Genomic DNA, 27,841 nt, shown 5'->3' on the forward strand with positions numbered 1-27,841 from the left:
AATGCTACAGCCTGTAGATCCTGCAACATGATGAGCTACCTCTGCTCTGCTCACAACGGGTATCAAAACCCGGTTTCTAGCGTTGTAAACCACAGACATATCGTTGTGCCACTGGAAGAAATAGAATACAGCGTCTGTTTGTTTGTTCTAAATTTTGCGCTATTATTTCCTAACTTTCGCTGCCAATTCTCGGAATACTCTTTACCAAAGAATAATGGGATTGACTATAATGTTATAACGTCCTCATGGCTGAAAGGACGAGAATTTTAGGTGATGGGGATCTGAACCTGCGAGTTTAGTGCTCCCTAGCCGCCAGGTTCTCAATTTGAAGAAAAGATTGAATCCATCAGATAGATTCCCTGCGGCTACTTAGCGAACCTGAGAGCTCCATTATGTTGGTTGCACCTATTGTATCGAAACCCAAACAGTTTTGCCAATAATGCATTGTGTTAAGTTTTGTTTGGTTAAATACAATAAGAGTACAATTTTCCTCATTCAAATAACACCAAAGACAGTTGCAAGCGTCCCACTAGACAATCATATTAAGTATACGTACTGGGTTGACTGCACGATTTATTAATCATTATTTGTTAGGAAAATTAAAGTAGAATTGTATCACACTTTGTTTATAATATTTGGTAGTAAAATGTTTAAAACAAAAAATAACATATTTTTATATATGTATAGTCCCTAACGTGTCCGACAGTGCTTTCTTTAAACACATTAAACATATCTATTTGTTCATTGACGAACTGCATGGAAGTGAAATCGGTATAGTTTAGAAGTTTTCATCTGTTTGTCATAACATTTAGACCACAAAGTGTTTGTACAGGTTTGTACAGTCTACAATATTAAATATTTACAATGGTTAAGGTATTATATATATATAACGGTTACTGTATTAATCATTTGGAATGAAATATAAACCGTATAATCTGAACGCTTTCGAAAGGTAGACCTTTCTTCTTCAAGGGAAAACAACTAACAAAGATTCCCAGTTCTTCTTGTTTTTAAAACATCATAAACACGTATAATGGTTACTGTATTAAACAAATGTAATGGTTATAGTACTAAACATGTAATATGGTTACGGTATTAAACATATATAATGGTTACAATCTTAAATATATTTACGTTAAAATACTTAAACACCGTTGTTTGCGTACAATAATTACAATGTATTTTTATCAGGATATGAGTGTGTCACTAGTTATTTGTAGACGTAGTTTAGATACAGAATAGTTGTTCTCAATCAATCAGGTTTCGTCATCTAACATTAAACTATCTGTACCTAAGTTCTCTGAGTTACGACAATTAATGAACTCTGGTATTGCTGAGTCTTTTGCAGATTAATTTAAAGTGCATTACAGTTAATCACCAACTCACAAGACACCAAATGGTTCTATACACTAGCTATCTATTTAGCTGTTTTAAACAGATAATGTCAGTTGTCAAGTCAGTAGCGCTTGGTAATCTCTGGCTCCAGCTACACGTAATGGGTTTGGAAGGCGCTGATAGGTCTATAGTAGTTTGACTCGCTTCTTCGACCAAAACATTACCAAGATGTTAGAACTATAGTGGTTTGACTCGTTTCTTCAACCAGAACAGTACCGAGATGTTAGAACTATAGTGGTTTGACTCGTTTCCTCAACTAGGACAGTACTAAAATGTAAACTAAACTGTAGTAGTTCGATTTCTTCAACCAGAACAGTACCAAGATGTTAGAACTATAGTGGTTTGACTCGTTTCCTCAACTAGGACAGTACTAAAATGTAAACTAAACTGTAGTAGTTCGATTTCTTCAACCAGAACAGTACCAAAATGCTAGGAGTAAAGTAGTTTGACTCGTTTCTTCAACCAGAACAGTACCAAGATGTTAGGACTATAGTGGTTTGACTCGTTTCCTCAACTAGGACAGTACTAAAATATAAACTAAACTGTAGTAGTTCGATTTCTTCAACCAGAACAGTACCAAGATGTTAGAACTATAGTGGTTTGACTCGTTTCCTCAACTAGGACAGTACTAAAATGTAAACTAAACTGTAGTAGTTCGATTTCTTCAACCAGAACAGTACCAAGATGTTAGAACTATAGTGGTTTGACTCGTTTCCTCAACTAGGACAGTACTAAAATGTAAACTAAACTGTAGTAGTTCGATTTCTTCAACCAGAACAGTACCAAAATGCTAGGAGTAAAGTAGTTTGACTCGTTTCTTCAACCAGAACAGTACCAAGATGTTAGGACTATAGTAGTTTGACTTGTCTCTTCAATCAACACAGTGCCAAGACTTAAATTTTCTTAGCACTCGAGACCTAAGTCCTTACGTGTCATCCTTCGACTTTCATATGTACCTGTTGTACCAAATCTCTTGTGTCAGAGTATTTTTTTAAGAATTTCGAGACCACTAAATAACATTAAGTTGTAAATGCCCTTTTACCGCTAGAAATGAGTGTTTATGAATCTAGAACATAAGTTATATTAGAATCCAATAATTCATTACTCTCTATAACATTATCGATTTACAGATTCATTTATCAACGAACTGTTGTAGAACGAATGAACTACCAATAAAATTATGTTACATTAAACTTGTTAACAATACCTCAAAGAAACTTCAAATATTTCGTTACGAGCATAAATTATTCATACTTTGCTGCGGGATTCTAAAGTCCGTTAATGATTCACAGAGATCTCAAAGCACCAGTCAAATATCTCTATTATCTTTAATTGATTTGCCTGTTGCCATTTCGCGAAATTAATTCAGTTCAACTCTTATTAAAAGCATATAGTTTTACTATTATTAGATCCATTTTTCTTCCTGTGTTTTTATTTGAATTATTTTCATTCTCTAAATTTTCCAGTATTCTGTGATTCATATTTTTCCCGTTGTTTATTATCATTTTCTTAACATATTTTAATTCAGCTTTGTTTAATTGTCATATTTATATTTTTTCTTGTGTTTATGTTGAAGAAAGATAATTTGATAGAAAATCTCCACATATTGTTCATTCAGTTAATGAGAATTAGAAAAAAATATTATTCTTTTATATAGATCTTCAAGTAGCAGAAATGTTAGAGGTACAGGATAAATATTTTTTGAGTCAAATCCAAAAAACAAAAAAAACCCAGACGCTTACTCTCTGCGCCCCCTTGGTAAACGTACAAAGTTTCAGGTCTCTAGATTATTTCCTCTTGGAGCTATGGTGGTCATAAAAACACACATACCGGTTTTTTATAATTATATTTTATGGTGTTTATTGTACCAGAAATATTCTTAGTTTCGCCACAAAGACTTTTGAATCGAAGAGATCTCTTTCGTACAATAGTCTTTTGTTGATGTAATTCATTTAATTCCAAAATTATTTGGAAATATTTATGGCCACTGTCACTTTTTTCTAAACCTTCGTCTCTCATCAGGTTCGAACTTTACAAGTTACATTTTGTGCAAGACAAGTTGTGAGTTAATGAAAAATTTGACAATCACTCTAGTCGAACCACTTGAGGAAGAAAAACAGGTGACGCCATAAGTATCCAGGTGGCTAAAATTATATAATATATTTCGTAAAGTCTTTTTTTTAATACAGTTAAATTAACTGAAAGAAACGAGTTTATTTTTAAATATAAAACTCATTGCTGCTGTAGACAGTTCTGATAAATTTTGTGTAGAATGAATGTCAGAAATATATTCAGTAAGGAAGGCTTGAATGAATTACGTCAGAGTGAACAACTTTCTCTTTTTAAGAAAATGCCTACTTATTTGATGATTTGTTGCTCAGCTATAGACAAATAAGGATGAAGAAGGCTTAACAACCTCCCGCTAGTTCAGCGGTATGTCTACAGATTTACAAGGCTTAAAGCAGGCGTTCGATTCCTCTGGGGGGCTCAGCAGATAGCCTCATGTGGCTTTGCTATAAGAAAACACACACACACAAGGCTTAAAACACAAATATAACAATGTATAAATAATTTGTTGATTATTAAAAACAACAAATAAAAATATAATTTTCTTCATGTAAACATCTTAATACGACGTCTGATCAAATCTGTTTCTGTTCGAACTGGCCATTAGTTTCGGCGTACTAAAGAATCTAGGTAACCTTTGGCAGGTGTTCAGGAGCCATGGCAACATGACTGCGATGTAGACAGCCAACCATAAGGCGGCATTGTAGATAAACTGACATCATCACCTGTCTGCCCGTCCACTGACAATGCAGGTGGAGGGAATACAGAGACTTTAAGTTGGAGTTTAACCTGTGACTCACAGTAATTATACTTACTTTAAAGTTTTGTGTTACACGTGTATATTTGTAGTAAACTGGAAATGATTTTTGGCTAATGGGATTCAATAATCTACCCCAATTTAAACTGGTTTAGAAGTTGATAATTACATATTTTTTTTTTACACTATGAAATAATAGCATGTGAATACCATAGTGTTTTTACATATTGTTGTCTAATGTGCTAACCACGTGAAAAGGTTGTTTCAAGAGTATTTCAGGCAGTGTATTCATGTTAGAGTTTCGGTTTGGTGGACTTCTCTGCCTGTCTCTAGAGTGAAAAACGTTTCGGTTTGGCGGACTTCCCTTGTTTGTTTCTAGAGTAAGAAAACGCTTTGACTTGGTGGGAAGTCCCTGTCTGTCTTTAGAGTGAGAAAGCGTTTCGTTTGTTAAATTTCGCTGTTTGTTTCTAGAATAAGAAATCGTTTTAGTTTAGTGGACTTCCCTTGTCTGTGTCTAGAATAAGAAAACATTTTGGTTTGGTGGACTTTCCCTGTCTGTCTCTAGTGGCTCGGCATGGCCAAACGCGTAAGGCGCGCGACTCGTAATCCGAGGGTCGCGGGTTCGCGCCCGCGTCGCGCTAAACATGCTCGCCCTCCCAGCCGTGGGGGCGTATAATGTTACAGTCAATCCCACTATTCGTTGGTAAAAGAGTAGCCCAAGAGTTGGCGGTGGGTGGTGATGACTAGCTGCCTTCCCTCTAGTCTTACACTGCTAAATTAGGGACGGCTAGCACAGATAGCCCTCGAGTAGCTTTGTGCGAAATTCCAAAAAAAACAACAAAGCTGTCTCTAGTGTGAGGAAACGTTTCAGTTTCTATACGAAAACTTCTTCACATGAAAATCAAACGTTTCGTTTTCTATACTGAGGCTTTTACAGGTCAAAGTGAATGTTATTAACAGTGTAGCGCAATGTTCTTAGTTAGCGCGATCCTGTTATGGAGCTCCTTCCTGTATACTTGTACAAATGTATGTAATGAACTAGGGTAATCATTCTAGCAGGTAAAGATATGATCTGTACTTAATTTATTAAACCCTTAAAATTTGTTTACTTTATTTATTAAACCCTTAGCAGTTCCACAGGATAACGTCTTAGTGATAAAAGAAAACTTCAAGAGATTAGTGTGACCTATTCACCTCCTTCACAGGATAACGTTTTAGTTAAAACCAAACTCTTAAATGATTGGAGGAACGTATGCATACCTCGAGAAAACTAAAAAAAAAAACATTGTTTCCCATGACGCTCACTAGATGGTAGTGCATTCGTAGAGTTAATAACGAAACTCCACAAGTTTAAATTTGGATGCGTATTATCAGCCGGTGGGCAGCTTGCATTCAAAAGTTTCAGTGTTTGAGTTAATATTTTCTCTCTATGTCGATGAGGCTTTGTTTATATTTGTTTGTTAAACATCTAATACTGTCAATAGACTGCCATCACATATCCACCCCGCGTAAAAGCATGAAACATCACAAAATGCACTGAATAGATACTTTCCATGAAATGTGCTATATATATAAATACATACTTTAGTTTTATTAAGGTTTCTCAGACAACGGTTACTCAATAAGTTTGAAAGACAGAAGGTTACGAGCATTGAGGTTAATTTAGGAAAATCATCGTGTTTTAAAACAAACCTCAAACACACAGTTTGTTTGGTTGTTTACATATAAAACAAATACATTTTTATATTTCCAGAAAAACATTAGTAATTGATACTAATGGTAACGCCTTGTTATTTAAAAACAGCCAGATTTATATATAAGACATTCAGCAAGACTCATTACGAATTTACTAAGTGAGTTATGAGAAGTATAATTTTTAAACCTTTAATATATGTATAGATTATTCTGCGAAGAACAAAATCTAGTGCTTTATGTGCAAAAACGGCTCGTTTGGGTTGAGAAAATATTTTACATAGAAGAGCGAACAACGTTTCGACCTTCTTCGGTCATCGTCTTCTATGTAAAATATTTTCTCAACCCAAACGAGCCGTTTTTGCATATAAATTTCTCAACAAGTGGGTTTCTCGACATCACTGAGTAAAATCTAGTGCTGCTTTCAATCAACTTCTGAGTGTCCATTACTGGTCCACTAGCCTTCTTGAAATACGTCCACATATATTTTTCACATCTTCCTTTCACTGTAACTAACCACTGTCACTTTGTAACAAGTATTGAAACTGAATCCAAGGCTTACTTCCTCGTTTAGAAGTCCAGGGATTCCTTCATAAATTAAACGACACCTATCAACTTTTGCAAGTTCGCTTAACAACCATGAGAGGGCTCCGACAAAGAGTCACTTAAATCACCTTCCAATCTGTCGTGATAGAAACTACCGGAACTCTCTTGAGGAAGTGTACCCAGCTAACCGTTCACCGTGAGAGTTAATACTGCACCTAATGCTAAGCCTACTGAAATCACTGGGCTGATGGCTGGGCTTAAAGTGTAGTCACATTCTCCTGAGGGCGAGACAGTGAAAAGAAATAGAGCATTTAATACGAAAAAAAAAAAATTCACAAGAGCAAATAAAAAGCTTGGAACATCCATTTAAAATTTAGCAAATATTTACACATTTGATTAACTAATGTGTTTCTATTCAAATAAGTAAAAAAAACCCTCTTGTAATAGAAAAAGAATAAGAAAACACTGATTAACTGAAACCAATTTCTAACAGAAAATTAACATTTATCTAAAGTTGTCATCTGTTCCTCCTTCACTAAGGCCTTTGTTAGGCCTGATAAACAGATATAAAAATGAAACGTTCCTCCTTCACTAAGGCCATCATTAGGCCTGATAAACAGATATAAATATGAAACGTGTTCCTCCTTCACTAAGGCCTTTGTTAAGCCTGATAAACAGATATAAATATGAAACGTGTTCCTCCTTCATTAAGGCCTTCATTAGGCCTGATAAACAGATATAAATATGAAACGTGTCCCTCCTTCACTAAAGCCTTCATTAGGCCTGATAGACAGGCTTAAATATGAAATTTGTCACTCCTTCTCAATGAACTTCGTTAGGCCTGATACATAGGCTTAAATATTGGTTTTGTTCTTCCTTCGTTAAAACCTTCGATAGAAACGATACAAAACCTTCAATATGAAATTTGCTGACATCTCCAAGAACAAGCAAGAAACCTTACAACCTGAGAGCTTCCGAGAGGTTTCTCATTCAAGAGGGGTCTTGATGAACGAAAGCTTATCTAACAAAAGCACGTGGGATTATATAGTTTCTATAATAATATCTAACTGATTTTTAAACTAGCCGTCACAAGTTAAAAGTGTTGCTTTTCTTCCACACAAGGGTAATCTATACCTTTAATTTAGGATACAGATTGGAGTTGGAAAATATACAATAAATATTAATTGCATAATTTAAATAAATTTTCCATTGTGTTATATGAAATATGTTAATCTCATAGTCTACCCACCTGCTGCCGTAATATTAAAAGTTAGGTTCCCTGTAATACCAGGCTGGACATTACGAGAGCAAGTGTCATGTAAACCTGACATCCGGGTCACTCGTGAAGAAGAAGAAAAAACCTGAAACATATACTTACTTTATAGTGTTAAGATATGAGTTCTGAGACATTTATATCATAGTTAACACAGTATAGTGTGAAGCTAGTGAGTTCTAAGACATTCATATCATATCTAACACAGTCTATTGTAAAGCTAATGAATTCTAAGACAATTATATCTAAGGCAATTTTAATATTGCGAACACAATTGTGCGTGAAGACAGTTAGGTTTAATAGAATAATGACATCACTAAAATAGTTGAAGTTGACACTTACATGTGTTCAAGACTTGCATAACACTATTAATACATGTGTAACCTGCTCAAGACCATGTAATATGGTAATAAAAACATGTAAACTAACACATTGAGGCTATTCACAAAACAAAACTTCTGTCGCTATTCAAGACTATGTAATATGGTAATAAAAACATGTAAACTAACACATTGAGGCTATTCACAAAACAAAACTGTCGCTATTCAAGATTATGTAATATGGTAATAAAAACATGTAAACTAACACATTGAGGCTACTCACAAAACAAAACTTCTGTCGCTATTCAAGACTATGTAATATGGTAATAAAACATGTAAACTAACACATTGAGGCTACTCGCAAAATAAAACTTCTGTCGCTATTCAAGACTATGTAATATGGTAATAAAAACATGTTAACTAACACATTGAGGCTACTCACAAAACAAAACTTCTGTCGCTATTCAAGACTATGTAATATGGTAATAAAAACATGTTAACTAACACATTGAGGCTATTCACAAAATAAAACTTCTGTCGCTATTCAAGACTATGTAATATGGTAATAAAAACATGTAAACTAACACATTGAGGCTACTCACAAGACAAAACCTCTGTCGCTATTCAAGACTATGTAATATGGTAATAAAAACATGTTAACTAACACATTGAGGCTATTCACAAAACAAAACTTCTGTCGCTATTCAAGACCATGTAATATGGTAATAAAAACATGTAAACTAACACATTGAGGCTACTCACAAAACAAAACTTCTGTCGCTATTCAAGACTATGTAATATGGTAATAAAAACATGTAAACTAACACATTGAGGCTACTCACAAAACAAAACTTCTGTCGCTATTCAAGACTATGTAATATGGTAATAAAAACATGTAAACTAACACATTAAAGCAACTCACAAAACAAAACCTCTGTCTCGATTCATGACTATGTAATATGGTAATAAAAACATGTAAACTAACACATTAAAGCAACTCACAAAACAAAACCTCTGTCTCGATTCATGACTATGTAATATGGTAATAAAAACATGTAAACTAACACATTGAGGCTACTCACAAAACAAAACTTCTCTCGCTATTCAAGACTATGTAATATGGTAATAAAAACATGTAAACTAACACATTGAGGCTACTCACAAAACAAAACTTCTGTCGCTATACAAGACTATGTAATATGGTAATAAAAACATGTAAACTAACACATTAAAGCAACTCACAAAACAAAACCTCTGTCTCGATTCAAGACTATGTAATATGGTAATAAAACATGTAAACTAACACATTGAGGCAACTCACAAAACAAAACTTCTGTCGCTATTCAAGACTATGTAATATGGTAATAAAAACATGTAAACTAACACATTGAGGCTACTCACAAAACAAAACTTCTGTCGCTATACAAGACTATGTAATATGGTAATAAAAACATGTAAACTAACACATTAAAGCAACTCACAAAACAAAACCTCTGTCTCGATTCAAGACTATGTAATATGGTAATAAAACATGTAAACTAACACATTGAGGCTACTCACAAAACAAAACTTCTCTCGCTATTCAAGACTATGTAATATGGTAATAAAAACATGTTTACTAACACATTGAGGCTACTCACAAAACAAAACTTCTGTCGCGATTCTATCAGTCCCGTTATGAGATAGTTTCGACCCTTTTCTTCCCAAGTTCCATGACACTGGAAACCTACAGAAGTTTTTAGTTTTATCTAAATAACTCTTAACAAGTAGTTTAAAACTGTAGGTATATTGTTCAATTTTGACAAATTATTGATTACGGTTTTGTTAAGCTATGCTTTATACCAACTGCGAATACATAATAAAAAACATTACACATAAAGATCTAATCACATATAGACCAAATACTGTTTGTTACCACTATGATCTGCTAATCACTGTCAGAACAAACCTTTTGTTATTATGTTGACCTGGTAATTATGTTAGAACAATAACCTTTTGTTACCATGTTGATCTGGTAATCACTGTTAAAACAATAATCTTTAGTTACTACGTTGACCTGGTAATCACTGTTAGAACAATACTCTTTAGTTACTACGTTGACCTGGTAATTAGTGTTAAAACAATAACCTTTAGTTATTACATTGACTTGATAATAATGTTAGAAGAATAATCTTTAGTTACTACGTTGACCTGGTAATTAGTGTTAAAACAATAACCTTTAGTTATTACGTTGACCTGATAATAATGTTAGAACAATAACCTTTTGTTACAATGTTGAACTGGTAATCACTGTTAGAACAATAATCTTTAGTTACCATGTTGACCTGGTAATTAGTGTTAGAACAAGAACCTTTAGTTACTACGCTGACCTGGTAATTGCTGCGAGCAGCAAATCGAACGAAACTGTTAACTAACCACTGAGATAAAATATATAATTGTGGTAACACTTTACATCACAGGTTATAGATAAACTGTTTTAAATAATTCTGGATGACGATAAACCCACTTGAAATAAAAATGTATTTTAAAAGAGCTGGTATGGGTATTAACACTTTTACTGGTACGTGGAGAACAACATTTCGACCTGAAGGTGACCAGCCGTTCTGAGATACATGTTTTTAGTAATGTAAAAACTATGAAACCTTTGAAACTTCCTTAAGGCAGTGTTACACGTTTAACAGTTGACAAGAATTTAAGATTTATTAAACAGAAATTTTGAACATTTGGCACTGAATGGAACTACGTAAGTCTTCTTACGTTTCTCATCTTGGTACGAAGCACACGTCATCAGTAACTTTAAACTGCTATCGCTTCGACATCCAACCATAGCTGTGACGTACTTGGAACACTTCTCAGATAAGGAGCTCAGCTTTCCCGGCTCTATTCGAAGCCCGTTGGTTTCGGCTAGTGCTGGACAGTGGTCAGTATTTGGAGTAGAAGCTGCTGAGACAGGGAAAGATAGAGTGAGCACAATCATATATTGATTTCAAACACTTATACAGTCCTTCCCTAACTTTCGAAAGCGGATATATTATAGAGAACAGAAAAAGAACTTGTTGCCAGATAAAGTTGTGAAAGATTAATCCCCTGTTAATAGTCCTACAGCATAATTTCTATTGTGAAAGACGTCATCGTAAGGTTTAAAGCACACTACTGCTTCCTGCAGCTTTCCATAATCCATCTAGTGCACTAAGATGATTTTTCCTATAGCCCGTTCCATACGTCCGAGCACAAAGATATTCAGAGGAATTGTGTCTGGTGACTCGAGCCGTTTTCTTTCAAGTGGAATAACACGAATTCGCGTTTCATTCACTAGCTGCTTGATTTTAGATTTGACCAGAAGCCATATTTAGGTAAGTCTGCAGTTTGTAACTATCGTTTTTAGCCGGAGATTCTCCTTGATTATGTTACATTTTGCTGCTCAGGGCATGTGACGCTTTTGTTCTCCTGAAGAAGAATAGCCAACTCCTCAGAAGCGTTTGAACTTTGGGTCTCGTTTAAAAACATCAGTTTTTGTATCTGATATTCACTCATAGGCTCTCACCCGTTACAAAACATCATTATTTGCTTCTCATGACTTGTTACAAATCTTAGTGCCCAGGTCGTCGAATGCAGCCCCTAAGGATTTTTGCATGATTAGTATGGTGAATCACTTATCTTTTGTACATTATGTGGTTTATGAAAAAATAACAGAGAACAAGGATGTGATTGGGATATGACATTTACAAAAAAACTACGCCGCGGCTCTATTGTTAAGATGCACTGTTGTCATGATGGGACCTGACGACATCGACTGTATTGACGTGGTGAGGTTCCGAAACCGTTTTCAGACGACGTGTTCAACCTGTGTGTGTTTTAAACTCTTACAATGTTTTAATAATTCTATTTTCATTTATGAAACGTTCCCAGTAATCCCAGCTCAACTCTAATATTTCAATATATTCCCAACAGTCTTCAACTTAAACGACTGTCACTACTCCAGTGCTGCGTATCTTTACGTCCGTAGTTACCCTATCGTTACGTGTCTCTACATCTGTAGTTACCTTACCCTTACGTGTTTTTACGTCTGTAGTTAGCCTACTGTAACGTGTATTTACGTCTGTAGTTACTCCACTGATACGTGTCTTTACGTGTGTAGTTACCCTACTGTAACGTGTCTTTACCTCTGTAGACACCTTACTGTAACGTGTCTTTACCTCTGTAGGCACCCTACTATAACGTTTCTTTACGTCTGTAGTTACCCTACTATAACGTGTCTTTACGTCTGTAGTTACCCTACTGTAACGCGTCTTTACGTCTGTAGTTACCCTACTGTAACGCGTCTTTACGTGTGTAGTTACCCTACTGTAACGTGTCTTTACGTCTGTAGTTACCCTACTGTAACGCGTCTTTACGTCTGTAGTTACCCTACTGTAGCGTGTCTTTACGTCTGTAGTTACCCTACTATAACGTGTCTTTACGTCTGTAGTTACCCTACTGTAACGCGTCTTTACGTCTGTAGTTACCCTACTGTAACGCGTCTTTACGTCTGTAGTTACCCTACTGTAACGCGTCTTTACGTCTGTAGTTACCCTACTGTAGCGTGTCTTTACGTCTGTAGTTACCCTACTATAACGTGTCTTTACGTCTGTAGTTACCCTACTGTAACGCGTCTTTACGTCTGTAGTTACCCTACTATAACGTGTCTTTACGTCTGTAGTTACCCTACTGTAGCGTGTCTTTACGTCTGTAGTTACCCTACTATAACGTGTCTTTACGTCTGTAGTTACCCTACTGTAACGCGTCTTTACGTATGTAGTTACCCTACTGTAGCGTGTCTTTACGTCTGATGTTACTCTACTGATACGTGTCTTTATGTCTGTAGTTACACCACTGATACGTGTCTTTACATCTGAAGTTACACCACTGATACGTGTCTTTACATCTGAAGTTACACCACTGATACGTGTCTTTACATCTGTAGTTACACCACTGATACGTGTCTTTACATCTGTAGTTACACCACTGATACGTGTCTTTACCTCTGTAGTTACTCTACAATTATGTGTCTTTACGTTTGTAGTTACCCTATCGTTACGTGTCTTTACATTCATAAGAAAGCAGTGTTAATATACCCTACCGTTTCATGAGCAGTTCCTAGCCAAGAGTAAACTAAATTTTGACAGTATTGGTAGCCAGTATAATTAATCCAGTTTCTTTGAAATGTGGTAATGAAAGTCAGCACCTACTCAATAAAGTTACGCAATCTTTTGAATCCAGAAATTAAAATAAGTACTTACTCACTAAAGTTATGTAATCCTGGAAACCTGAAACATGGACTGGAGGAATACAAGCGTCTTCGATATTTCGAGCAAATTTTCCTGGTCACAAACATCAATTATTAAAAGTTTTTTAGTTCTATTTGGAAGTTAAAAGTATTTAGTTTTATTTGGTAGTTAGACGTTAATTAGTTTTATTTGGTAATTAGAATTTAGTTTTATTTGGTAATTAATTATAAACTACTCTACCTTAACAAACATTACTTTCTTTTTATATTGTTTTCTCCGCTTAAGTAAAACATTATTCTCTAAAGTCGCACTAAAGAAGGCATGAAATATTTTCATGTGTTAATTTAAAGCAACATAAATTTCGAAATTGATTTAAAAAGGTTTTGGTTTCAGGCTTGTAAAATTGTGATCGTTTTTTCCCTCCTTATCTCTAGGTGGCGGTAGAAGATTAGTTCTGTGAATTTTTTTTTATCTTTTCAGCTTTTTAAAATTACAATTTGAAACGCTTCAACTAATTTCGTTTAAGATAAGTTAAGAAGACATTATATACCTACTGCTGCACCTCAGCACCTGTTCCACCTTTGGGATACAGCCGTGAAATATTTATATTACGGTTTTCTCTAATAGCTTTGTACTTCACATGCGTATAAGAATCAAGGTTGAAACGAGTTGTAACAATGTTATTAAAGTAAGTGTGCTTTAGACAAGAAAAAGTTGAGAAACACTGTTAAAGACACATGTAGATCACCACTAAGTTCTAAGTTATGTGATGGCAAAAGGTTCATAGACCCTAAAAGTCACCCTTAATCTCTAATGTTGTTTGTTTCAGTACACCATAGTCCCATACCTCAGCGATGTCACTTAACACTTACCCACAGGGCACTAATCTCTCAGTAACGATAATAAAAGAGCAGAAAGTGTTTCGACCCACATAGATCACCCTGGTAACGAAAACGACTTCACAAATAGAACCCAACATCTTCCTAATTACCACATCTTGTTGTTAGAAGCCAATACCTTTTAATCACCACATCTGTAGTTAGAACCCAACACCTTCTAATTACCTCTTCAGATAGTTCTAAATCTATCAAGTTCTCAACCAGTCGTTAACTCTTCAGGTAGTTCTAAATACGTCAAGTTCTCTACCAGTCGTAAAACTCATCAAATAGTTCTAAGTATAACCAAGTTCTCTACCAGTTGTTAACTCTTCAGGTAGTTCTAAATTTAACCAAGTTCTCTACTGGTTGTAAAAGTCTTCATAAAGACTTTTTTTTAACATAAAGCCAACTTTTTAACACTTATTTAAACTTTTTAAGTAGTTTTAAATACAAAGATATTCATGTGTCGTATTTAAATCTCTGGAGATTTCCACCTTCCAACCAAAAATCTACTCAGAGTCATCTTCCGGTAGAAAATATAAAGAAAGAAAAATCGTACGAATAAATAGAATAACAAGACATTAACAAAATTAACGAAATGCATAAGTTTTCATCTTACCGATTTGAAGTTCCGCGATATGTTTGTCTCTCCTGTGGAAACTCACACAAACGAAACCGTTATTGCTGAAAAAAAATATTAAAGATTAAGGAACAAATTATAAATTTGTGTTTGTACTTAATAAAACTCTAAAAAACAACAACACTAAAACCTGTTATTGTATTTAGTAGTGTTTTTGTGGTAAAAAGTAGTGTTAAGATAAATTTTATTTTTGTTCCAACAACATTCTATGTGCTAGTGGTGTTATTTAAATCTTGTAAACTGACTTCGCTTGTTGTTCCAGTTGGTTTATGTCGAACGTGATTAAAAATAGCACGAGATTCGTGTACAAGCTAGTTCACCTTTTCCTCCTATCTTCATGCACTAGTTAGTTTAGGAAGACAAACAGTGTTTGTCAACACTTTTTTTTTATTGCAGTTTAAGTAAACTAAATAAGAAAATAGATAAAGTAGTATTATACAAGAAATAAAGTAAATCTTGAAATAACAGTATATATATAAGTTAACCATTATTGTCTCAAAAATGGTTTGCTTGAGATGCTTAAAACTCATAAATTGTTGACGAAATAACTTATCTTTTACAATAGAAAAAATAATCGTCGGCTAGTTGGCTGACTCAAAATAGGAATAGTTGTATCCTTAAAAATCGCTTTGACGAACTAATATTTGTATTTTTAGGATCTTATTGGCTAATTTTACACTCACGTGATTATTAAACTTATTACAAACAGAGTTAAGACGAAACACCTTCAGTCTAACGTAATATCAATTACAAATGTTAGGCCTTACAAGCCTGGTTAATTTTACGTCTATCAAAGGCATACTTTCAAATTTCAAACGTGCCCTTTACTTGGCTAGAGTGTGGCACAGTGGTCAGCGTGCTCGAACTGAGAATTTGAGGGTTGCATCTTACTATCGTAAAGTTGCGCCCTCTATGTTTTTGGCGACGAATGCATGATAAGATGTAGATCAAATTCCACTGTTTTATTACAGTATTGGTGGTTCACCACGTAAGCTAACTGTATTCTCTCTGGTCTCTTAGTGAAGGCTGGGTCAGAATACCTTCAAGAAACAAAACTGAAACCTGTCATTTCAGAAAACATAATTAAAGTTGTCATTGAAGAGGAGAAAGCATTTATAGAAAGTAAACCTAAGCTGAAAATTTTAATTAAAGAGACATTAATTTATGTAATTTGTCGAACACGGTTTTCCAACGAATTTTCGCTTTTGAAAAATTTAATTACTAAACTCTACAATAAGTGTTTTATCATGTACGGTGACTCTAATAGGGAATAGAACATCCTAACACCTATTATAATGAAGAATATTCCACAGTAATGCTCGGATTCAAGCTCGGATCGCTAACTCTGAAATGCAGCGCTCTGTCATAGGACTGTCTTGTGTCTTGTAACTTTGTTCAGTAAGTGACCACGATGACAATAACAGTTTAAGTGACCATACAGTGGTACACTAAAGCCATGATGACAGCAAGAGGTTAAGTGACCATACAGTAGTACACTAAAGCCATGATGACAGCAAGAGGTTAAGTGACCATACAGTAGTACACTAAAGCCATGATGACAGCAAGAGGTTAAGTGACCATACAGTAGTACACTACAGCCATGATGACAGCAAGAGGTTAAGTGACCATACAGTAGTACACTACAACCACGATGACAGTAACAGGTTAAGTAACTATACACTTATACACTACAGCTACGATAACTAACAAGTAACGTGTCACAATGTGTATGTTGTACCGAGGCCACTAGATTCTTAGGTTCTGTTCGTTCAACATCAACGAGACATTTTGAGATGCTGTTTTTAGCTGATGTTTTTGTTTTAATACGACAGTCCTTGAGACGGACACAGTGAGTCGTGAATCCGTTATGTCTGCACGGAAAATGAGATTCGTTGCTTTCCTCAGCTTAAATTATTTATTGAAACCACATGAGAGCGCGAAACACGGATTCACAGGTCGGAACGCTAAACACTGAGCCACGCCCGACCCTACCCCTGCAGTTCGAAGCATGGTATTACCATCCCGAGGTACTGTATGCCACAACAACCGTCGTGTTTAAAGAATTACGGATTTCTTTAACGCACGTTACTCGTGAGTCTGGATAATCTGGATTGAGCTGGTTTATACAGAAACTGTTGTTTTCTCGGCTGAAGTCGAAAGATCTGCTGTAATCCAGAGTGTGCCAGAAGCGCTGAGATGTTATCCATCCTGGGAACTGACAACCAGTGTTAGAATGTTTAGCTGTAAAGAGTGAAAGATAATACATTGTAAAACCCATTACTCAGACAACAGTCCCCTACGTAATGGGTCAGCATTAAGTTTACGGATTTACAACGATAAAGTCCACGGTTCAATTCCTCGCGGTGAACACAGAAGGAAGCAAAAACAAACAAAATCAAAGTTTACATATAACGTAATGTAAATGGTGTTTGAAAAATAATTTACTTGAGTTTCGTTCTTGTTTAAAGATTAATTTACGTAATGGACTATTCGTACTTTGGCCACTACGGAATATATACATATGTTTCTGGCTAAGCCACCAGGGGTTTAAATAAATTAAAATACTACAAAAATAACTTCAGTCGCGTTTCTGTTTATAAATAATTACTTCTTTTTAAATCCGATAAAATATATAATTAATTTATGAAATAAAACTGGAGAAATATTTAGAATTAATTTATAAAATACTATTGAAGAAATAATTATAGATTATTAATATTGATATCATCTATATACCCTCAACATTGTTAACACTGCTAATATTGATATCGTCTATATACCATCAACATTGTTAACACTGCTAATATTGATATCGTCTATATACCATCAACATTGTTAACACTGCTAATATTGATATCGTCTATATACTATCAACATTGTTAACACTGCTAATATTGATATCGTCTATATACTATCAACATTGTTAACACTGCTAATATTGAAATCGTCTATATACCATCAACATTGTTAACACTGCTAACATTAATATCGTCTATATACCATCAACGTTGTTAACACTGCTAATATTGATACCATTTATATCATCAATATTGTTAATAATTATTAAATAAAAACGTTTCTAACGTACTCTTAGTCAGACGCATAATCCGGTAGCCCTCTCGTGGCGAAACTAGGCCGTCGCATGTTGCATCAGCAGATTGAGACATGATGTAACTATCCGAAAGGTTGTCGTAAATCTAATAAAAAAGATACAAGTCCGTCCATTCGTATAAAGAATCTTTGTATTATTGGGTTAGCTACTACTCGAGTTAAACTCATATTTTATATTTACAGAAAACAACAATATAATAATTGTCTGTAGTTTTTTGTTGCTAAAATAACTCATTTAAATGTTGTAGTAGCTACAACTACATGTTACAAATGTATATAATTCACACTTTACCTTTAGCTGTGACAATATATAGATATTTACACATTATAACATTCCGTTATACTGTAGGCTGTTACAACATACAGAGATTTACACATTATAACATTCCGTTATACTGTAGACTATAACCACATATAGATATTTACACATTATAACATTCCGTTATACTGTAGACTGTGACCACATATAGACATTTAGACATTATAACATTCCATTATACTGTAGACTATAACCACATATAGATATTTACACATTATAACATTTCGTTATACTGTAGACTATGACCACATATAGACATTTAGACATTCTAACATTTCATTATATTGTAGTCTGTGACCACATGTAGATATTTACACATTCTAACATTTTGTGACACAGTCAAAGCGACTTTAAAACGAACTTACGAAACATCTGTATAAATCTTCATCTTTTTCAAATAATCCATGGTTCTTGTTCATTCTTCCCACCATGTACTGAGCTGACCCCTCCTTCCAGCTGGCCACACAGGTTAACTCTTCTTCTAAAGAAAGAACGTCCAGTAGTTACGTATATCTTAAAACATTATACTTAAGTGACAATGTGAAACGTGTTTAATAATTTGTATAATGTCAATTTTTCATAACTTTTAGTGTCTCATTTGTGGCTACAATAATATCCTTCAATCGACAGAGATCTCAGACTTGATTCAACTCTTCACAGTTATCTCAACAACAGTTATATCTTTCTTCAAACCATCAAGATAATCTCAACCACAATTCCCCAAGTGACTGGGAGAAATAACACGAAATAATTCATCTATAACAAACTACACCATACATCTAGTTTGAAGACAACACGACACCTGTTCAGTCTTATAGTCCATCTCGAATCGAAAATTTTAAAAGGTTTAAAGCAGGGGTGTGCAACAGTTTCTACTTTGCTATTTTCGTGAGAATAATTTTTGTTTTGATTTCAGGGCTAGTAAAATGAAGCTCATCAAAACCAAATGTAGAAGTCAGCTGACTGATGAACATTTGACCAGTCAGTTAAGAGTGGCAACCACTTCTGTCAAAGCTGATATTGACAAGCTCTGCAAGGACTCTAAATTTCAAGTGTCGCACTAAAATGATCACTCATGCAAAAATATAAAATATTATTGCTTGCATTTTGAGAATTTTTTTTAATTTATTGTGCATGTACACGAATAAGCTTGTTTTTAAGTGGCCCCGCTTGATTGATGAAGTTGGTTATATGGCCCACCGACGAAAATGTTGCACACCCCTGGTTTAAAGCATTAGCTCACTTGACGTCATGAGTATGGAAACACTGTGACGTTTGTCTTCCTGCTTATTGTATGATCAACTCTAGACTTTCATTTTCTACGTCACAGGTACAGGAGGATATTTTGATTTAAAAAAGTCTTTATTGTTTTCTGTGTTCCGTTATTAATATTTCTGAAAAAGATCTTACCACTCCTCTCCGAATTTGGAACGTCTACGCAAGCCTGAAAGCGGAACAAAAGTTTAGAGGGGTCAGTGCAAGACTCGATAATGGACAATGGATACTTGCACTCTATGTGGTCTCTGCTGTAGCTGAACGTGAAAGGTCCTTCAAATGGACAGGGAACTGGAGCAGCGTCCACTAAAAATATTGAGAGAAATTAGAATAATAATTATTATCGAGAGAAATGAAATCACCAAGTAATACTGAGAGAAATTACAATAATAAATATTATCTAGAGGAATGAAATCACCAAGTGATAGTGAGAGAAATTAGAATAATAAATATTATCGAGGGGGATGAAATCACCAAGTAATACTGAGATAAATTAGAATAATAAATATTTTCTAGAGGAATGAAATCACCAAGTAATAATGAGAAAAATTAGAATAATAAATATTATCGAGGGGGATGAAATCACCAAGTAATACTGAGATAAATTAGAATAATAAATATTATCTAGAGGAATGCAATCACCAAGTAATAGTGATAGAAATTAGAATAATAAATATTATCTAGAGGAATGAAATCACCAAGTAATAGTGATAGAAATTAGAATAATAAATATTATCGAGAGGAATGAAATCACCAAGTAATACTGAGATAAATTAGAATAATAAATATTATCTAGAGGAATGAAATCACCAAGTAATAGTGAGAGAAATTAGAATAATAAATATTATCGAGAGGAATGAAATCACCAAATAATACTGAGATAAATTACAATAATAAATATTATCTAGTGGAATGAAATCACCAAGTAATAGTGAGAGAAATTACAATAATAAATATTATCTAGAGAATGAAATCACCAAGTAATACATAGAGAAATTACATTAATAAATATTATCTAGAGGAATGAAATCACCAAGTAATAGTGAGAGAAATTACAATAATAAATATTATCTAGTGGAATGAAATCACCAAGTAATACTGAGAGAAATTAGAATAATAAATATTATCGAGAGAAATGAAATCTCCAAGTAATACTGAGAAATATTACAATAATAAATATTATCGAGAGAAATGAAATCACCAAGTAATAATGAGAGAAATTACAATAATAAATATTATCTAGTGGAATGAAATCACCAAGTAATAGTGAGAGAAATTAGAATAATAAATATTATCGAGAGGAATGAAATCACCAAGTAATAGTGAGAGAAATTAGAATAATAAATATTATCGAGAGGAATGAAATCACCAAGTAATACTGAGAGAAATTACAATAATAAATATTATCTAGTGGAATGAAATCACCAAGTAATACATAGAGAAATTACATTAATAAATATTATCTAGAGAAATGAAATCACCAAGTAATAGTGAGAGAAATTACAATAATAAATATTATCTAGTGGAAAGAAATCACCAAGTAATACTGAGAGAAATTACAATAATAAATATTATCGAGAGGAATTAAATCTCCAAGTAATACTGAGAGATATTACAATAATACATATTATCTAGTGGAATGAAATCACCAAGTAATAGTGAGAGAAATTAGAATAATAAATATTATCGAGAGGAATGAAATCACCAAGTAATACTGAGAGAAATTACAATAATAGATATTATCTAGAGGAATGAAATCACCAAGTAATACTGAGATAAATTAGAATAATAAACATTATCTAGAGGAATGTAATCATTAAGTAATACTGAGAGAAATTAGAATAATAAATGTTATCTAGAGGAATGAAAAAATCAAGTAATAGTGAGAGAAATTAGAAAAATAAATTATTTCGAGAGGAATGAAATCACCAAGTAATACTGAGAAAAATTAGAATAATAAATATTTTCTAGAGGAATAAAATCACCAATTAGTACAGAGGAAAATTAAAATAATAAATATTATCTAGAGGGATGAAATCGCCAAGTAACATTGAAGAAAATTAAAATAATAAATATTATCTAGAGGAATGAAATCGCCAAGTAACATTGAAGAAAATTAAAATAATAAATATTATCTAGATGAATGAAATCGCCAAGTAACATTAAGGAACATTAAAATAATAAATATTATGCGGAGAATTTAAATCACCAAGTAATACTGAGGAAAATTAGAATAATAAATATTATCTAGAGGAATGAAATCACCAAGTAATACTGAGAGAATTAGAATAATAAATATTATCTAGAGGAATGAAAGAATGAGAGCGCCAAGTAATATTGAGGAAAATTAAAATAATCTATTGAAATATCCTAAACCATTTTAATTCCAACACAACTTCTGACCAACTCCTTCACTTTAAATATTTAACTCCAACTAACATATTAATCTTACCTCGAAATATTGAATGAAGGTGAGCGTCCACGCTCAGTTTCGAACAAGCCTCGTCTAAGTTCTTGTGTTTCTCACAGAAAGCTGTACGAACAACAGCATCAACAAAAATAGTATTTCAAACGTTTCATAGTTCCGACTGTTCTTTATTTGTGCATGTGTACTTATCTATAGGCAATGGTTAGTACAACTACATGTGTTGTATTTAAATCAACAGTGATTCGTACAACTACGTGTCCTGTGTTTAAATTGGTAAATATAATTATTAGTACAACTATGTGTGCTGTGTTTAAATTAACAATGATTAGTACATATACATGTCCCTCCAACCAGAACTCTTTTTGATATGTTTCAGCAAGTCATGTAATTCGCCCTTCTAATCAGATACTAAGAAGTTTGTCAAGCGATTCATGGAGTTTCCTACCGTTCTGTTTCAAAGAGAGAAGAAACACACTGCTGGCCAAAATCTTAAGGCCAATGAAATATAAATAAAAATAGTGTTCACATTTTCCCTATTAAATGCTAAAAAAAGTTTTTATTTTTATTTTCCCTTTTCTTATTTTCATCTTTCGAAGCTCAACTCAAATAAGTGGTTTTGTCTAACAACGCAAAATGCATATTTTTTTTTATGTTCATTGGCCTTAAGATTTTGGCCAGCAGTGTATATCTATTGTTATAATGTTATACAGAAAATTTGCATAGCACAAAATAAGCTGTACGCTCGTTAACGTGTATTTTTTATGATCCAGATGGTAAAATATTTATAATAATTATAATATTTCTCATTTTATTTTACAGTTTCACAAAATCTGTCAGGACTGCATAATTTTTCACGTATGTTTAGCATTAACGTATCTCAAGACTGCTGGTGCTGGCTGATGTTACATATTTAGAAAATACCCACACTATGTATTTACCGAGGCTGCAGTTAAATGAGTCATAGGTCGACATTATGGGTCGTAGTGGACAGCGGATTTGTGAGGTTTATGGGTGTTGTATAGCTGTGGTGTGCGTGAATCTATACTTCGTAAGTAAGAATAAAGGTTTTCTGTGATTTTGTTGATATATTTTTACATCAAATAGGTTTCTCGTCATCACGAATTAGCATTAGCGTATATTCTAAACATGACTAATAATCACTCTTGTGATAATTACTAAAGAAACATCTTGGTAAATCCTACATAAAGATTTAAAGAAACATCTTAGTTAAACCTACACAAAGATTTAAAGAAACATCTTGGTAAATCCTACATAAAGATTTAAAGAAACATTTTGGTAAAACCTACATAAAGATTTAAGGAAACATCTTGGTAAAACCTACACAAAGATTTAAAAAACATCTTGGTAAAACCTACATAAAGATTTAAGGAAACATCTTGGTAAAACCTACACAAAGATTTAAAGAAACATCTTGGTAAAACCTACATAAAGATTTAAGGAAACATCTTGGTAAAACCTACACAAAGATTTAAAGAAACATCTTGGTAAAACCTACACAAAGATTTAAAGAAACATCTTGGTAAAACCTACACAAAGATTTAAAGAAACATCTTGGTAAAACCTACACAAAGATTTAAAGAAACATCTTGGTAAAACCTACACAAAGATTTAAAGAAATATCTTGGTAAAACCTACATAAAGACTTTAAAAAACAACTTGATAAAACCTACATAAATATTAAAATCAACTTACTCTCTCTGTATTGTAATACACTGGGATGCTTCTCATAGATCACAACACATCTCGAGCATCCTAATTTACTGTAAATGAAACAATAAAACAAAACTTGTTTAGTGTAATAAATAAAGCACTAGTTTAAATGCAAAAAGATCGATTTAAATATTTTATGCATATAATTATTAGAATATTAAAGTCTAATTCATCCTTTTATTCTATTCTGTTCTTTGTTGTTTTCAAAGTTCGACTTTCTCAGAACTATTTTCCCGAAGTAAAAGTTGAAATAACATTCTTTGAAGCAATGCTGATTAATGATCTATCGGCTTGGTTTGGTTCTTGTTGTTATAAACGCGATAAATAGATAGCAGTAACAAAATCAGATGGAAGTTTCAATAATAAGTAAAATGTGTAATACCAGAAACTATATATAATCAGTTGATTAACTAACCTCTCTGTAATTTGCCAGTTCATTGTCTATAGCTATGTTTATATCTTCCTTTTGTGAAAAAAAAACAACTGTTTTACTTAGTTATGAATTATAATTATTTTGATATTTGTGTATATTATTTCATGTTACTAATAACCTATGGCACTATAATTCAGTCCTTAGAATATGAGTTGCATTAATTCGTTTTAATTAAATAAACAATGAGGCTTTCCTTACCTGTCCATTTCCAAACATTACTTAATATTCTAAGTTAAATATTATTATGTCTGTTTTCTTAACAGTACCTATGCCATACTTTATTCACTACGATTATATATGCACTCGGGCGTTGCCTAATGATTAACATGCCCAAACTGTTAATCTGACGATGCATAAATGGCGATCCATTAATTCATAAAAAAATGTGCTCCGCACTTTCGAGTTACGAGAGTGACAAAAATATTTCTATCGATCAATTACGAGTAGCCAATTAATTGACAATGGGTGTTATCCACATTAACTGTCTTTCACAGTGTATGTTGTACACATTATATGTCTTTCACAGTGGGCGTTGAACAATTAGTAAAAACCAGGATACAACTATGTGAGGAAGAAGCTACAACCTAGTAAAACTGGAATAGAACTATGTGAGGAAGTTATAACTGACTAAAAATTAAAATAGAACTACGCGAGGAAGTTATAACTTAGTAAAAATTAGTATAGAACTACGTGAGAAAGTTATAGCTCAGTAAAAATTAGTATAGAACTACGTGAAGAAGTTATAACTCAATAAAAATTAAGATAGAACTACGTGAGGAAGTTATAACTTTGTAAAAAATTAGGATAAAACTGCGTGAGGAAGTTATAACTCAATAAAAATTAGGATAGAACTGCGTGAGGAAGTTATAACTCAATAAAAATTGGGATAAAACTACGTCAACAAGAAGTTATAGCTCAGTAAAAATTAGTATAGAACTACCTTAGGTTTGAAGTACGTAAGGAAGTTATAACTTAGTAAAATTAGGTTTGAAATACGTGAGGAAGAAGTTGTAACTTAGTAAAAACAATGATAGATTTGCGTAATGAAGAAGTTTTTAACTTAGTAAAAACTAGGATATAAGTATAGTTTTAGTTTGAGGAAGTTCATATTTTCAGTTAACGACTATTTAACAATTTTCTGTTATTTTATACATAACGATTAATATTCGTTACTATGTTCCTATTAGACTGTTACAGATCAAATGCAATATCATACTACACGTCTTGCCTTCAAGCTATTGAACTCAAACGTTAGGCTGTCTGAACGATCAATCGAATTCAACAACGATGGTTAAGATTTAAGTTTCTTTAACGTCCTGAGAAATATGCCAGTTAGTATACCACGTGTTTCAGTTTCTACCTAAAATAAGGTACTTATCGTATATAAAATAAGGTACTTTCCACACATGAAATAAGGTACTTATCATACATAAAATAAGGTACTTACTACACATAAAATAAGGTACTTAACATACATAAAATAAGGTACTTACCGTACATGAAATAAGATACTTACCATACATAAAATAAGGTACTTACTATACTAAATGTACTAACCTACATAAAATAAGGTACTTACCATACATGAAAAAGGTACTTACCTTTCTTATAGTAATGTATTTACTCTACATAAAACACTTCTTTAACCTTTGAAAATGAAAGTAAACTCATCTAATGAACTTGTACTATAAAGTATAACATTATTATTTATAATATAAGAAACACGATTCACACACCTAGCTGGTAATCTGAACGAACATGGAAAGTAAAGATCACATTTTGTCTTCTAACGACACACCAAGCCAGGTTCATGACCTTCATACGTGCTCTAGTTCTTGATTGAGATCCTGCTGTTGTTTTATCAACGTGAATATTTAGTGTTCGGAATAGATCCAATTTGGATATTTTCTATCTAGGATCAATTTGTGTGTTCTAATGACAATCTGACGGTTTCTCATACCAAACACACCATCTGTATACCCAACATTAAGGAAACTGTCTTCACTTGTATGGGAGTGTCTAACGAAATAAACTAAATGAACACAATGTCGTATCTAGAAATTAGTGAAAGAACCATAGTAAACGGAACAAACCGATAGAAGTCTCACGTTGAAGACCGAGTCTCAAGATGGTGTACGTACGTGTCGAAGCCAGTTTCTCTGATATTAAGACTTGTGATAGCTTATTCCATTTACAGTGATTTGTCACATTGAAGAAAAAATTCAGTTGAAACAATTAAGGGACATTCGCATGACACTTAGAAATAAACACAGTCTTCAATAAACTTGGAAATATCAAAATTAGGCCTCTCTTATTTATTTATGAGTCTATCAATTATATGTAATACTTAAAGTAAACAATGTGGTAAAACCGAAACACGATATCTACAAATGCCATATGAAGTTTTTCTAAAACTAGGAAAACCTAAGTTCAACTCAAATAAGCCAGTGTACACTTTGTCATACAAAAATAATAAAATAGAATACTGTTAAATATTATGTCTTGATCAACATCTTAACATGCAAATGTTTACATACAGAATTCTGAATAAAAGAGACTTGAGTTCCAGTCTAATTTTCAATAATTCAAACAACCTCCGTGGGTGACCATTGTTGAAATATAGAACATTTCAGTAGTTTATTGTATGTTTTTATCCGGGTTTTATTGTATCTTTTTACCCCGGTTACGGTGATGTATTTGAAGTCACAAGTTGAACCCTGTACACCGATAAGTTTACATATAGATTTAGTTTTCTAATTTGATTAACCGGAGGCTTGGAGTATTAAACCTACCTGTCATCGATTAAAAACAAAGCTCCTTCAGAATCAACACACTTTCCTCTCCAGGAAAACTTGTCACCCTCAATCCTGATCGGAGATTCAAGTCCTTTTTGAAACCACAGACCCGTCCATCTGATTGGAAATTGACATCTGTACGAAGCTGCAGGAACGTAAAACATAATTATCTAATGATATACGAGTAACCGCCAGTATTTATAAACCACCATAACTCTAATATTACACATGTAGACGTCAGTGTTTATAAACCACCGTAACCCTAATATTACACATGTAGATGTCAGTGTTTATAAACCACCGTAACCCTAATGTTACACGTGTAGATGCCAGTGTTTATAAACTACCGTAACCCTAATGATACAAATGTAGACATCAGTGTTTATAAACCACCGTAACCCTAATGTTACACGCGTAGACGTCACGGTATATAAACCACCGTATCCCTAATGTTACACGTGTAGATATCAGTGTCTATACAAAACCTTAACCCTAATGATACAAATGTAGACATCAGTGTTTATAAACCAACGTAACCCTAATGTAACACGTGTAGACATCAGAGTTATACAACACAGTAACCCTAATAATACACGTATATATATTGGTGGCAATATATCAAGGTAACCTAATGACACTTCTGTAGACATTATTGGATATCAAACATCATACATAATCCTAATGATACATGTGTAGACCTTAGTGGTTATAAAACAACATTATCCTGATGAAACATGCATAGAGAATAGTGGATAAGAATATAATTATCCTAATAATACATGTGTGGACAATACTGGTTATAAAACATCATTATTTCAATGATGGATGCGTAAATATAAGTGGATATAAAACATCATTATCCTAATGATACATTTGCAGACATTAGTGGTCACAAAACATCATTGTTCTAATGA

The 27,841-nt window shown here is 33.3% G+C and overlaps 1 protein-coding gene across 1 annotated transcript in view; it reads right to left on the bottom strand.

Moving 5' to 3' along the window:
• Positions 1-6,233: 6,233 nt before the first annotated feature.
• LOC143245501 (uncharacterized) overlaps positions 6,234-27,841 on the bottom strand; it is a 31,027-nt gene continuing 9,419 nt past the window's right edge. Inside the window, exons 2-14 of the mRNA XM_076491863.1 lie at positions 26,925-27,072; positions 23,682-23,749; positions 21,993-22,073; positions 19,676-19,846; positions 18,631-18,746; positions 17,924-18,032; positions 16,854-17,076; positions 14,815-14,879; positions 13,330-13,410; positions 10,808-10,990; positions 9,691-9,776; positions 7,707-7,818; positions 6,234-6,735 (exon numbers count right to left, since the gene is read on the bottom strand). Coding sequence (XP_076347978.1) covers positions 6,641-6,735; positions 7,707-7,818; positions 9,691-9,776; positions 10,808-10,990; positions 13,330-13,410; positions 14,815-14,879; positions 16,854-17,076; positions 17,924-18,032; positions 18,631-18,746; positions 19,676-19,846; positions 21,993-22,073; positions 23,682-23,749; positions 26,925-27,072 — 1,538 coding nt within the window. The 3' untranslated portion in view covers positions 6,234-6,640. The remainder of the gene's footprint in view (positions 6,736-7,706; positions 7,819-9,690; positions 9,777-10,807; positions 10,991-13,329; positions 13,411-14,814; positions 14,880-16,853; positions 17,077-17,923; positions 18,033-18,630; positions 18,747-19,675; positions 19,847-21,992; positions 22,074-23,681; positions 23,750-26,924; positions 27,073-27,841) is intronic.

Source organism: Tachypleus tridentatus, chromosome 2 (genome assembly GCF_004210375.1).
Source record: "Tachypleus tridentatus isolate NWPU-2018 chromosome 2, ASM421037v1, whole genome shotgun sequence".
NCBI classification, from domain to species: Eukaryota; Metazoa; Arthropoda; class Merostomata; order Xiphosura; family Limulidae; genus Tachypleus; species Tachypleus tridentatus.